At 34.4% G+C, this 13,547-nt stretch overlaps 1 protein-coding gene across 3 annotated transcripts in view; it reads left to right on the forward strand.

Annotated features, from left to right (window-relative positions):
* The window catches only part of LOC149806040 (methyltransferase-like protein 22), a 41,592-nt gene that overhangs the window by 12,971 nt on the left and 15,074 nt on the right, over positions 1 to 13,547 (forward strand). For all 3 annotated transcript variants that reach the window (XM_089950899.1, XM_089950900.1, XM_089950901.1), the window contains 3 exons: positions 3,897 to 3,937; positions 7,779 to 7,923; positions 10,069 to 10,188. In XM_089950899.1, coding sequence (XP_089807025.1) covers positions 3,897 to 3,937; positions 7,779 to 7,923; positions 10,069 to 10,188 — 306 coding nt within the window. The remainder of the gene's footprint in view (positions 1 to 3,896; positions 3,938 to 7,778; positions 7,924 to 10,068; positions 10,189 to 13,547) is intronic.

Genomic DNA, 13,547 nt, shown 5'->3' on the forward strand with positions numbered 1-13,547 from the left:
AGTTGGACATTGGAAAACCAAAATTTTAGTAGCTGATAATAATATAGGTGTGCAGTTTTCTGTTTAACACCAAGTGTTTAGGAAATACAGATATTTTAGCAAATTTGAAATAAGATGTATAATTTAAATGACCAGTAAATCAGAAAGATTTCAGCAGTGTTTCCTCAGGACAGTACGTTTTCATGAGAGCCATAAAATGTCCTTATACTGAGGTATGTTCCAACACGTATACAAACAGAGTACTGTATTGTATGTCATGTTCCAACGTAATATACAAATAGAATACTGTATTGTATGTCATGTTCCAACATATATATATAAAAAGAATACTGTATTGTATTTCATGTTCCAACATATTTACAGAGTATTGTATTGTATATCATGTTCCAACATATATACAAATAGAGTACTGTATTGTATGTCATGTTCCAACATATTTACAGGTACTATACACATACAAATATATACAAATAGAGTACTGTATTGTCTGTCATTTTGACTTGGTCATAGACCTGAAGAGCCTTTGGATTTCCTGTTGCCCATTGGCAGTCATCTATCTTCCAACATATGTCCATCCATAAGTTTGTTAGCATTACTCCTTCTAAACTACTTGGAGGATTGCCATGAAACTTTGCACACAAATTTATCCCAAGATCTAGTTGGTCCTAAATGAAAATGCTGCCAATCTTACATCCAATATGGATGCCACAATGGTGAAATTCATATCACTCGTCTTCTTGGAAGGATGGTCATATCAGCATGGGATTTTATCAAAGACATGGTGTCTAGTTGCTCCACATTGAAACTGATATGACATTAAGTATGACTGCCATGTCTGCAATCTTGAAATTCTTGTTATCACTACTTTTGCTAAATGGAAAGTACATTGACATGTTTGTTTTTTTTCACCAGAAGCCTTCTTATGGCGTTTAGTTGGTCCTAAATGAAAATGGTGCTGATCTTACATCCAATATGGCTGTAATTATAATCATCTGCCATTTTTGGTACATGATCGGCTATACATGGTGGCCAATATAACTGGTGGAGGTAGAACCTGGGAAAACCATGGGAAGAACTACCAACCCACAGGAAGCTACTGGCAAGTTTTCTCATGTACCCACATTGGCTGAGCCCAAGACTCAAACCCATGCAGACAGAGATGGTAGTGATTAATATTGGTGAATGCTTTAGACCACTTGGTCACCCCCATGTCATTATGAATGGTGCCAATCTGACAGCGAGTAATGTTGCTGCAGTGACCATCTTGAAAATCTTGTTATTGCTCAGGACTATCAGATGGTTTCAAGATGGCTGTTAAAAAGAAGAAAAAATGGTCTTATCTTTGATTCTTTTCTTTTTGGCCAGTAGATTATTGGTCCCTTTGAGGGACTTATGGTTGTTTTTAGTAATAGTGGCATTACCTAAGGGTTCAGCACCATTATTTTAGCAAATCAGAAAGACCTTTAATCCAGGATGTTTTTTGGTGCAAATTCTTTTGAGTAGTTTTTTGTGAAGTGGTTGTTTTGTGATTTGAATTTTTATTTTACTAATAGTGACTATATTTGATTTCAGATGGGCATTGTTGCTACAAGATTTAAGGGCCTTCAAGCCAGAATGTTTTATGTCACATTTGGTAAAATTCTTTTGAAGTAGCTTATGAGAAGAATCTCTTTTATAGTTTTTCTAATTTAGTAGTGGTGTCCATATTTGATGGCATACTTGCATCATTTGTTAAGATTTGAATAACCTTCATACTAAGATTTTCTGCTGTCGAGTTATAGGGCCTAAATAGAGGATTTGACTTTGAAACACAGGGCAGGTAGATGTTTTTTGATCAAATTCTAGTGCCTAAATAGAGGATTTGACTTTGAAACACAGGGCAGGTAGATGTTTTTTTTATCAAATTCTAGTGCCTAAATAGAGGATTTGACTTTGAAACACAGGGTAGGTAGATGTTTTTTTATCAAATTCTAATGCCTGAATAGAGGATTTGACTTTTAAACACAGGACAGGTAGATGTGTTTTGATCAAATTCTAGTGCCTAAATAGAGCACTTTTAAACACAGGGCAGGTAGATGTTTTTTGATCAAATTCTAATGCCTGAATAGAGGATTTGACTTTTAAACACAGGACAGGTAGATGTGTTTTGATCAAATTCTAGTGCCTAAATAGAGCACTTTTAAACACAGGGCAGGTAGATGTTTTTTGATCAAATTCTAGAGCCTAAATAGAGCACTTTGAAACACAGGGCAGATAGATGTTTTTTGATCAACTTCTAGTGCCTAAATAGAGGATTTGACTTTGAAACACAGGGCAGGTAGATAATTTTTTATCAAATTCTAGAGCCTAAAAAGAGGATTTTACTTTGAAACACAGGGCAGGTGGATGTTTTTTGATCAACTTCTAGTGCCTAAATAGAGGATTTAACTTTGAAACACAGGGCAGGTAGATAATTTTTGATCATATTCTAGTGCCTAAATAGAGGATTTTACTTTGAAACACAGGGCAGGTAGATGTTTTTTGATCAACTTCTAGTGCCTAAATAGAGGATTTGACTTTGAAACACAGGGCAGGTAGGTGTTTTTTAATCAAATTCTAGTGCCTAAATAGAGTACTTTGAAACACTGGGCAGGTAGTTTTCTTTATCAAATTCTATTACCTTTTATACACAGGGCAGGTGTATAATGCACCATTTATGGTAGTCATGTTCAGAAGTTGAAACCTAAACATATTTGATTGACAAAGAATGATGCAAGATAGATGAGGAACAATGGATGATAATCAAGGTATGCCATATAAAGAGCCATGTTTAAACTGACTTTGCCTTACTGAGCTGATAACTACTCAGCAGAATTGACCACTTCTGATGGAACACCTCCTTGTCAGAAAGTTGAAACCTTAATAGAAAACTTCTCAAATCAGGCTTAACAGATTTTATCAGATTGACAGAAAGCATATAGGTATGAAGGCCTTTCAAGTTTGTATAAATTATCTGCCATCCATTATGGCCACTGCTACATGAAATTGAAATTTTTTGTCAAAAACACTGTACAGTATTTGACCAAGGTTATTGAAGTTTTACAACTAATTATTAAAACTAGAAAAACTTGTGGTTAATTTCTAAATAGTTGCTCAACAGAATTTGACCAAATGCCTTTCATATTTGTACAAGATACAGATCTGTTATAAAATATGACCACTGTTACTAAAAATAGACAAAAGTTTTATATGACTTCTAAAATAACTGCTCAACAGAATTTGAATTTAACAGAGAGCATCCTGGCATGAAGACCTTTCAGTTTATACAAATGGTGTCAATCAGCCAACCAAAATGGTCACCCAATAAATAATCACTAATCTAGATTCCTTATCCACTTGCACTTGCATTTGGTCTTCATATATGTTTCAGCTGGGTTAGAGATCTCAGGCAAATATGGGCTAATTAAATATCAGTTTATTATTTATTAAACTTTTTAAAGTTTTATTGAGAAAAATGTATCTGTACTAAGATACTTATGACAAAATATAACATTTATTGATTGATGTTGTATGAAAAATGAGAAGTACCAAAAATTGCTGCAGTTAGTATTGAGGGAAAACACATATATAATTCTCTATAGCCAAGAACTAAAAATATGCAGTGGCACGTATTAATTAACAAAAATAAAAGAAGATAAGACTAATTGAATGAGCTTCAAGGCAATATGTGGCATCATGTGTTAAACTGAGGGACTGTTGTTGCAAGTTTTGCTAGAGAAATAAGATATTTGATGATGATTTTTGTCTATGCAGAGATGAAAAGGATTCATTGTTCTTACACCAAAATGATTATAATAAAGGTTCCTTGTTATTTTTTACTGTAAATGCCTGTTTTACATTTGTTTTCTTTGTTTCAGAGCACAGTTTGGCAACAGGTTTGGACTCAGTAGGTGAGCAGGTAAGGTATTCGACAGAAAGAAATATAAACTTTCTTGCCTTCACAAGGAACAGAACTTTATATATATATATATATGTTACATGGATAACTACAGGGGTAAATATCAATTGGCATTTTTAATTGAGCTATCTCAGCTCAATGGTCACCCAATAAATAATCACTAATCTAGATTCCTTATCCACTTGCACTTGCATTTGGTCTTCATATATGTTTCAGCTGGGTTAGAGATCTCAGGCAAATATGGGCTAATTAAATATCAGTTTATTATTTATTAAACTTTTTAAAGTTTTATTGAGAAAAATGTATCTGTACTAAGATACTTATGACAAAATATAACATTTATTGATTGATGTTGTATGAAAAATGAGAAGTACCAAAAATGCATTTTAACCATTGATGGAGGATGTTTTGCTGCATGCATCATGTTGTTGGTTGTTATGTATATAGCTAAATTATTATCTATGTATATGGGTTAAAAATCAGTATTATTGTTACTAGAAGAAGTAAATTTGTTTATTTGGGTCAAAGTTTTGGAATTTCTTAATTAATTATACATAATACAGGTTATTGTTTTGTAAACATCAGGATCATTCTAGAAGATTATTTTCCATTAGGTAATTTTTTTTATATATAGAAAATGCTATTGTGACCTGAGATCAAGTAGAGAACTATATAATCTTGCAACTGTGAGGACTGGGCCATTTGTGCTTTAAGTTTTAGTAGAATCAAGTTTTATGTTGTATCCATTATATTTATATTTCAGGCTGGAATCTTTTTCTTTAATTTAAGTGATTATTTTCTCTGGAAGTACAAAAGTACTCTGATAAAATTCTTGGATAAAGACATTCAATGGAATTTATACTGAATTCAAACCTGGAATTATATTACTGTAATTCAACAAAAGACTGTTGAAACATCAACACTCTATAAGCTATAACAAACACGTCATCACCTTCAGTTTTGGATTTCTTCCACACTTGTACTTTTATTCAGGACTTTAAATTATTAGGATTTTTGTCTGTAATTCTTGGATTATTTTGGGATTTAATTTGCAATACCATAATTTCTTTTTTCTCATTTTCACTTTGTATTCTAGGGAAATAAATTATATATGTTAAATTTTACAAAGTTTGTTGTCTTTCACTCTTTTCTGTTGCTTATCCTAAGAGCATAGTCTCATAACATGGTAAAGAATTAGTTAAAATGATACCAATCACGCAAATATAGTTAAGCAAGTACTGTCTCCTACCTCTGTCAAATGCCATTTTTCTGTTACTATCTCAGTCTGATGAAAATATATCAAATCAGTATATACCCCATGATAGCTGATCATTGTATGATATATGGTAAGTAAAATTAAGACCTGATTGACTCTTCTTTATTGTAACAGCAGTAATCTTTATTTAATGTAGCATCACATTTCAGCAAGGAATACTACCAGAATATTAACTTTGATGAGTTATTAAGTCACAAACAGCAGATTTCTATTAGCAAACTCACTGTACATTATGTACTAGCCAACTCATTGTACATTATGTAATAGCCAACTCATTGTACATTATGTAATAGCCAACTCATTGCAAATTATATACCTGCTGAGGTTGATCTGTGGTGAGTCTGTTTGTGAAAAGGTAAAATGCTAAACTCCAAATCTTTATCTCACCAGCCCTGGATGTGAAAGCCTAAGCAGTTGATGTTATTTTTACAGATTGGGACTGCTTGGACACATGCTTATCTTCTAATTCCATAAATTCCACAAAAAGCAAGAGAATCTGAGTGATACCTCATCCACATTACTCCAATCAAGTGGGATGAATCATGAAGAAAAAAAAACTGACTGATAAATCTGGCAGTGGAAATTTCAAGGAAAACAGAGATACTTCATCATCTGCCCAGCCAACCAATGCAGCAGCTGTTTCATCTGAACCCAGAACTGTTGAACCTGCATACCTGGATCACATTAAACAAGCCATCAATAACAAATAGTTCTCACAACAAGTGGTGGAGAGAATCTCTTGAGCAAGAATGCCCTCCACTTTGAAATGGTACTTACAGCTGCCTCGCTTGGCACTCAGCATTAAGAGGTTAGTATTTGGACTGATTTGCCTGGTGTCAGGATAATGTGAGTGGGTGGGACATCATGCTACATGTCTGTGGCATTATGCCCCAGTACTAGACATCACTATAAACTGCCACACTGCAGACATTGTAGTGATATGACTGAAAAGTTGTTAAATCTACATAAAAAGTCACACACACCCTCCACTTTGAAAGCGTATGAGCAGAGATTGATAAATTTCTCACAGTGTTGTGAGCATGAACATGTATCACTGTTGAAGGCATTAGTACCTTAGATAGCTAACTTCCTACTTTTGACTTTTTGAACAGAAACGGTTTGCTCCAATTATTATAAAAGGCTGCCATTCCATCATTTATGACACACTGAATCAGTATATAAGACATAACAAAGACCTCTCTGATTTTCTGTCAAACTTGATTTCACTAGCCCAAACATGTTGGCTCTGTGTCCAAAGTGAAATCTATCATAGGTTCTAACCAGGCTGAATACGGCATGGTTTGAACTGCTCCCAAGAGCTTCAAGTGTTCACCTCTCATATTAGACCTGCTTTCTGTTCATACCACCAATGAAGGCAGAATTAGCAAAATATACGCTTTGTTGGTTCACATAAATAAGCTATATACAGTTCCAATGTGATGGGTCAGTGTCTCTTATGACGCTCCTACTTCCATTCTCAAGAATCGGCTTCCACTCATGGCCAATTGATTATTTATGTTGCAGTCTCCTTCTGCTCAAGGCCATCAACAGGAAATCGTGAGAGTTTGAAGTAATAATGAAAAGAACTGAGCCAGTGCAAAGAGGGTGATCCCATCTATTTTTTCCTCTGAAAGGGAAAGGATGATATCCCAGCCTTTGTCATCATGGATAAGAGTGTCATATTCTCTGCATATGGAGAATCAACCCAAGATCAAATGAACTTTCAGTTCGACTGATGAAGTTTTGGGCAGTTGCAGCATTAAAGAGAAACTATTTCCTAACTGAAATTATACAAGCTGTGTACGGATGTTAGAGTTTACTTTCTACAGCTTCTTACGGATGCAACATAATGACTTCTGCTAAAATTGTTTTCCCTGTCCTTAAATCCAGCATATGGAATCAGGCTCCAGCTGGGTTCTTAACCTGGAAGCTGTGTCACATACCTTAGAGGACTGGAAATGTCCTTTCTGGGCAAGGGTTGTAACTCCCTCCACCTCTCACCTATTTTCCTAAGGCAGTGGTTCTTAACACATGGGTCATGACCCAAAACGTGATTGCCATGCTGTTTGAGTGGTCTGCAGAGATCAACTTTAGTAATTTGAAATTTCCTCCCCAAGAGTTTTTTTAGCATTTGATGGATGGCAAGGCTAACACCACAAAATTAATCTGGGTCACTGCCCCAAAAGGTTAAGAACTGCTGCCCTAAGGTATTATGCATTTGAAGAAGAAACTAATTTTTTAATGAAATATGTTTCTTTGATAATACTTACATGATTGTAATATTGGTTCAGCCTCCCAGCTTCCCTGCAGTTACATCTTAATAAGAGAATGTGCACTCAGCTTCACTAGTAACTGAAGTATTCACAGAATTTTTGGTGCAGTCCCTTGTCCAAGGAGAGATCATTCTGATTACCGCCTTTGTGGGCAGGCATTGTTTGGCTTTCATAGTTTACCTGGGATGGTGGGATTGGCAAGGTAATGGCCCTATACCTAAGGTATTATGATCAGGTATGTATTAACAAGGAAATATTTCACTCCAGACATTGGTTTCATTCTGCCTTTCAGATCTGGAATGGTGCAATGCTTATGTCAGACTTCATCATCCACAATAAAACTACATTTAAAGACCAGTCTGTGATAGAGCTTGGTGCAGGCACTGGAGTGACAAGTATTGTGGCAGCCATGTATGCACACACAGTCTTCTGTACAGGTAACTGGACTGGTTTACAGTTCAAAGTCAGCCAGTATGAAATGGAAATGCATGTTCAATACATTGTATGGGTGTACATATCATCCATAAAGTCTTGAAGTTTGGGACCAATTAAACTTGAATTTTGCAGCAATAAAATATCTCAGTTCTTATTTCAGACTGCCATACCACACCAACCCATCATACATATATGCAGACGAGTTCCCACTACCAAGCTCGACCCCAGGGGATGGATCATAATTCAAAAACTATTGTGCTTATATACAGACCATCTAAAATTTGAAGTCTCTATTGTAAATTGTGTGTGACAAACTGTGTGACATTAACCATGCACATCCAGATAAAACATGGGTATAAGATGTGACAATCTAAGAAATGTTCACATTTTTTTACACAAAGTTCAGTCAGAGTTTCATCTGGCCTTTACTAGCCAGTGTTAGATCTTAAAACAATTATGTTGGAGTGGGAACTGACCAGATATCTAACATGGGATGGGAAATGTCAAAAAGCTCAAAGTAAGCCTTAATATTTGCAAGACTTCTAAATTGAGCACTTACTCATTATAAACTCTGACTCTATACTCAGTATATATTACTAGCTCAATTTTAATAGAATAAATCATTAGAATTTTTAACTGCATTCTGAATCAGAATTAATTTTAAATAGCAACCTTTAAACTTTTCTTGTATAAATCATTGTGTTCACCACTGATTATTAGAAAATTCACTCTGAGTTTGGGTTAGGAGCTTTGTAAATAAGAGTTCTGTTACAAATATCACTGCAAGTGTATTCCTCTTTGTGGATGAGAAGTCTGTTACAGATATCAATACAGATGTAATCCTCTTTGTTGATAAGAGGTCTTTCACAAATATCAGTGCAAGTGTGGTTCTCTTTGTGAATAAATATCAATTCAAGTTTACTCCTCATTGTGAATAAGAGGTGTTAAAAATATGAATGCAAGTGTATTCCTCTTGGTGAATAAGAGGTCTGTTGTAAGTATCAGTGCAATCCTCATTGTGGATTACAGGTCTGTTACAAATATCAGTGCAAGTTTATTCACTATTGTAAATAAGAGGTCTGTTATAAATATCAGTGCAAGTGTATTCCTCTTTGTGGATAATAGGTCTGTTACAAATATCAGTGCAAGTGTGGTCCTCTTTGTGAATAAATATCAATGCAAGTTTATTCATTATTGTGAATAAGAGGTCTGTTATAAATATCAGTGCAAGTGTATTCCTCTTTGTGGGTAAGAGGTCTGTAACAAATATCAGTGCAAGTTTATTCCTTATCGTGAATAAATGGTCTGTTACAGATAGCATTGCAAGTGTATTCCTCGTTGTGAATAAGAGGTCTGTTACAAATATCAGTTAAGTTGTTTTCCTCATTGTGGATAAGAGGTCTGCTACAGATATCAGTGTAAGTGTTTTCCTCATTGTGAATAAGAGGTATTTTATAAATATAAAATCAAGTGTATTCCTCTTTGTAAATAAGAGGTCTGGTACAAATATTAGTGCAAGCTTATTCCTCATTGTGGATAAGAGGTCTGCTACAAATATCAATACAAGTGTAATCCTTTTTGTATAATAATAATGTGCACCAAGTACTATATGCTTATTGTTTAAGTTTGCCTCTTGTTCAACACTTGCTGTAGTGTAGATGTAATTTTGTTTCAGACACTTGCCTATGTTCTTGACAGCTATGGTGTGGAGATAGGTGCATTTTATTCCAAAATAGTTGTCGATGAAGAAATTTACATACTAATAGGTTCAGTCTCAGTGCACATACATTTATTTTGAAAAGTAACTAAGATCCATTGACTTTTACATTTGAAACAAATGAGTCAATAATTTAGTCATAATTCTGTTCACAAATTTTAAATTGTTGTCTCTAATTCTGTATACTGTGAATTCATTTATTTCATGAGTATCAGTTATATGTATTTGAAGAAAGTAAAAAAAAATTATTTCTTATATTTGTGAATATGCTTCTTGATGGGAAAGGAAATATTATTGTCCACACAGACATACAGATTATTTTTTCTTGGGTCCTTAGCAAATGCAAAATCCACAATAATTGGTACCCCCAGAAAAAAAAGTAAATTTGTTTTCTTAGTCACTAAGACCCGTATATTACTTTCTTTTCTAGATATGGGAGACAATGTTCTTCAGATTGCTAGGGATAACTGTGAAAGGAATGTGTCAATATACCCAGGCAGTCATCAGATTCTTGTGAGAGAACTGGACTGGTTTAAAGACATATCTGAAGGTGAGTTACTCCAACACATACTGACCCAAAATATTACACCACAAATAACTTCTTACTTGAAACATTCTTATACCTCAAAATATTATATTCCAGTAGTATGGTGTTGACCTCAAGCCAGTTATCTTAAATAATAACCTAATTTATATTCCAGTTCAAGGTTATGACATAGTATTAGATGACAGTAGGTGTGACAATAAGTTATTCATGCAACAAATTTAAATGGAATTCAGAAAAAATAAACTGATTCTGAACTGCAAAATATTGTTTCATATACCTGGTTTATTATCATTTATAATTCTTTGCAGATCATACAAATGTACAACTTAATTTATTTCATGCCATTTTCTGTAGGCGGATCTGACTGGTATGTATACCATTTGTCACTTGACTAAGAAGCAAAGAATTTGCACTGTTCCATGACATATAAAGATTTTTAAAAGAAATATTACAATATCTAAACAAAGTTATGGTCCATAATTATTACCATTCTTTATGGGCTAAATCTCTCTAGAGTCCATAATCATTACCATGCTTGATGAGCTAAATCTATGGTCCATAGTAATTACCGTGCTTGATGGGCTAAATCTGTCTAGAGTCCATAATATTTACCATGCTTGATGGGCTAAATCTGTCAAGAGTCCATAATAATTACCATGCGATGGGCTAAATCTGTCAAGATTCCATAATAATTACCATGCTTGATGGGCTAAATCTGTCAAGAGTGCATAATCATTACCATGTTTTATGGGGTAAATCTATCTATGGTCCATAAACATTACCATGCTTGATAAGCTAATTTTGTGGTCCATAATCTTTACCATGCTAGATGGGCTAAATCAATCTAGAGTCCATAGTCATTATCATACTTGATGGGGTAAACCTGTCTATAATTGATACTCATTACCATACTTGATGGGCTGAATCTATCTATAGTCCGTAATCATTGCCATAAGTGATGGGTTAAATCTATCAATGGTCCATAAACATTACCATGCTTTATGAGCTAAAACTGTCTGTGATCCATAATCATTACCATACTTGATGGGCTAAATCTATCTATAGTCCATACTCATTGCCATAAATGATGGGTTAAATCTATCAGTGGTCCATAAACATTACCATGCTTTGTGAGCTAAAACTGTCTGTGATCCATAATCATTACCATACTTGATGCGTTAAATCTATCTTTGGTCCAAAAATATTACCATACTAATAACCTAAGTCTCTGTGCTCCATAATCATTACCATGCTTGATGGGCTCAATCTGTTTCGAGTCCATAATCATTACCATGTTCGATGGGGTAAATCTATATATTGTCCATAAATTGTCCACAATTTTAACCTTCCTTGATAATAATCTAAGTCTTTTTGTGGTCCATAATCATAAACATGCTTGATGGGCTAAATCTGTCTCTGGTTCATATTAATTACCATCCTTGGTGAGCTAAATCTAACTAGAGTCCATAATCATTACCATGCTTGATGGGGTAAATATATCTTTGGTTCATATTAATTACCATCCTTGGTGAACTAAATCTAACTAGAGTCCATAATCATTACCATGCTTGATTGGGTAAATCTGTCTTTGATTCATATTAATTACCATCCTTGGTGAGCTAAATCTAACTAGAGTCCATAATCATTACCATGCTTGATGGGGTAAATATATCTTTGGTTCATATTAATTTCATCCTTGGTGAGCTAAATCTAACTAGATGCCATAATCATTACCATGCTTGATGGGCTAAATCTATATATGGTCGATAATCATTACCATGCTTGATGGGGTAAATATATCTTTGGTTCATATTAATTACTATCATTGAGGGGCTAAATCAGTCTAAGGTCCATAATCATTACAATGCTTTATGGGCTAAATCTGTAATTATTGCTGCAGTGAACAGTGGAGCATGTGTGATAGTTATGAAAAGACAAAATACAAGAGTTCCCCAGAACATGATGTTGAGCCTGTGACATATGCACCCATCTGTTTCTGACAAGCAAAGCACTTTTCATGAAGCTTGTACATAGAACCTTAATGTTGTTGCTGGCATCTTGCATCTTGTCATGCTTAAGCAGGAGAGACTAAACCCAAATATTATTTCTGGAGTTTGAAATGAATGTAAGTCAATGTTACCTACTATTTTTAAATGCAGTACTGCTTAAGATGAATGTACCTTTCAAGTTTCAATAAATGTACCTTCACAGTATAAATAAAATTGGGTTAGTTACAAAAACTTATCAGTGCTGAACATGAAAACTGGTAATTGGGACCTACTTTTGTTTTTTTTTATAGTATTCCTCCTCAATTTAATTGAACTTTTCAAGTTTGATGGCTGTACATGCTCAAATATTAGGTAAATATTGAAGGTATGGTTGTATAGAAACATTACAACAAAGCGTTAATAAAAAATGAGCACAAATTCATTGATTTCTCCCACAAACTAATGTCCCAATCAGAAGTCTCGCATATCAGATGATAAAAATTTGGTATATAGTACTACTGGGGGAAAGTTTTGCTTGAATGCAGCAACTGATTAGATGTGACCTGACATTGGGAAATCTTTAAAACACTCCTAACATTGTTGAAAACCATGCCAGTGGAAAAGTGATATCTGTGTCTCACCATTGTTAACACAGATGATGCAGAAGTTTGGCAGAATAGGACAGTGGACTAAAATAGTCATGATCTCTTTCTCTTAGTACAGGTTAAAAAGGGTAACATAGGGGATACAACTGGTCTTAGACATTTGCCTTTACAGACCCAATTACATGCCACTTTCATACATGTGAGTTTGAGTCTCAGCAGGACCACTGTAGGTATGTGAAAAGGCTTGCCAGTACTAAAGCTTTTTGTAGTACTTGAAAAAAATTGGTCAAATTTCTTGTAAAATTTTGGATGCCAAACCACAACCATGCTATATTGAAATTCGTATTACAACAAAGCTTATAGCAGGGTTCATTCTATCATGAATAGAATACCTTGATATAAGGTGACCTCACTTCAAGGCAGTCCACATGTATAAATAGATACATCAATATAAGGCAACCTTACCTATAAGCAGTCTACTATTATGAAAAGAATAACTCAGTATAAGGCAATCTCACTTATTAGGCAGTCCACTTTTATGAATAGAATACTTCAGTATAAGGCAATGTCACCTATAAGGCAGTCCACTATTAGCAGTAGAATTTTTTAATATAACGCAACCTCATTTTGAGGTACTCTGACTCAGTATAAGGCAACCTTTTCTATATGGCAGTATACTTGTATGGTTCCTGTAAGCAACATTATGATTTCATCCGGAATGTTCATTATATAAGGGAATATGTAATATTGATAGCTTTTATGGATGAAC

Source organism: Sinohyriopsis cumingii, chromosome 2, assembly GCF_028554795.1.
Source record: "Sinohyriopsis cumingii isolate HCF-2022 chromosome 2, ASM2855479v2, whole genome shotgun sequence".
Lineage (NCBI taxonomy): Eukaryota > Metazoa > Mollusca > Bivalvia > Unionida > Unionidae > Sinohyriopsis > Sinohyriopsis cumingii.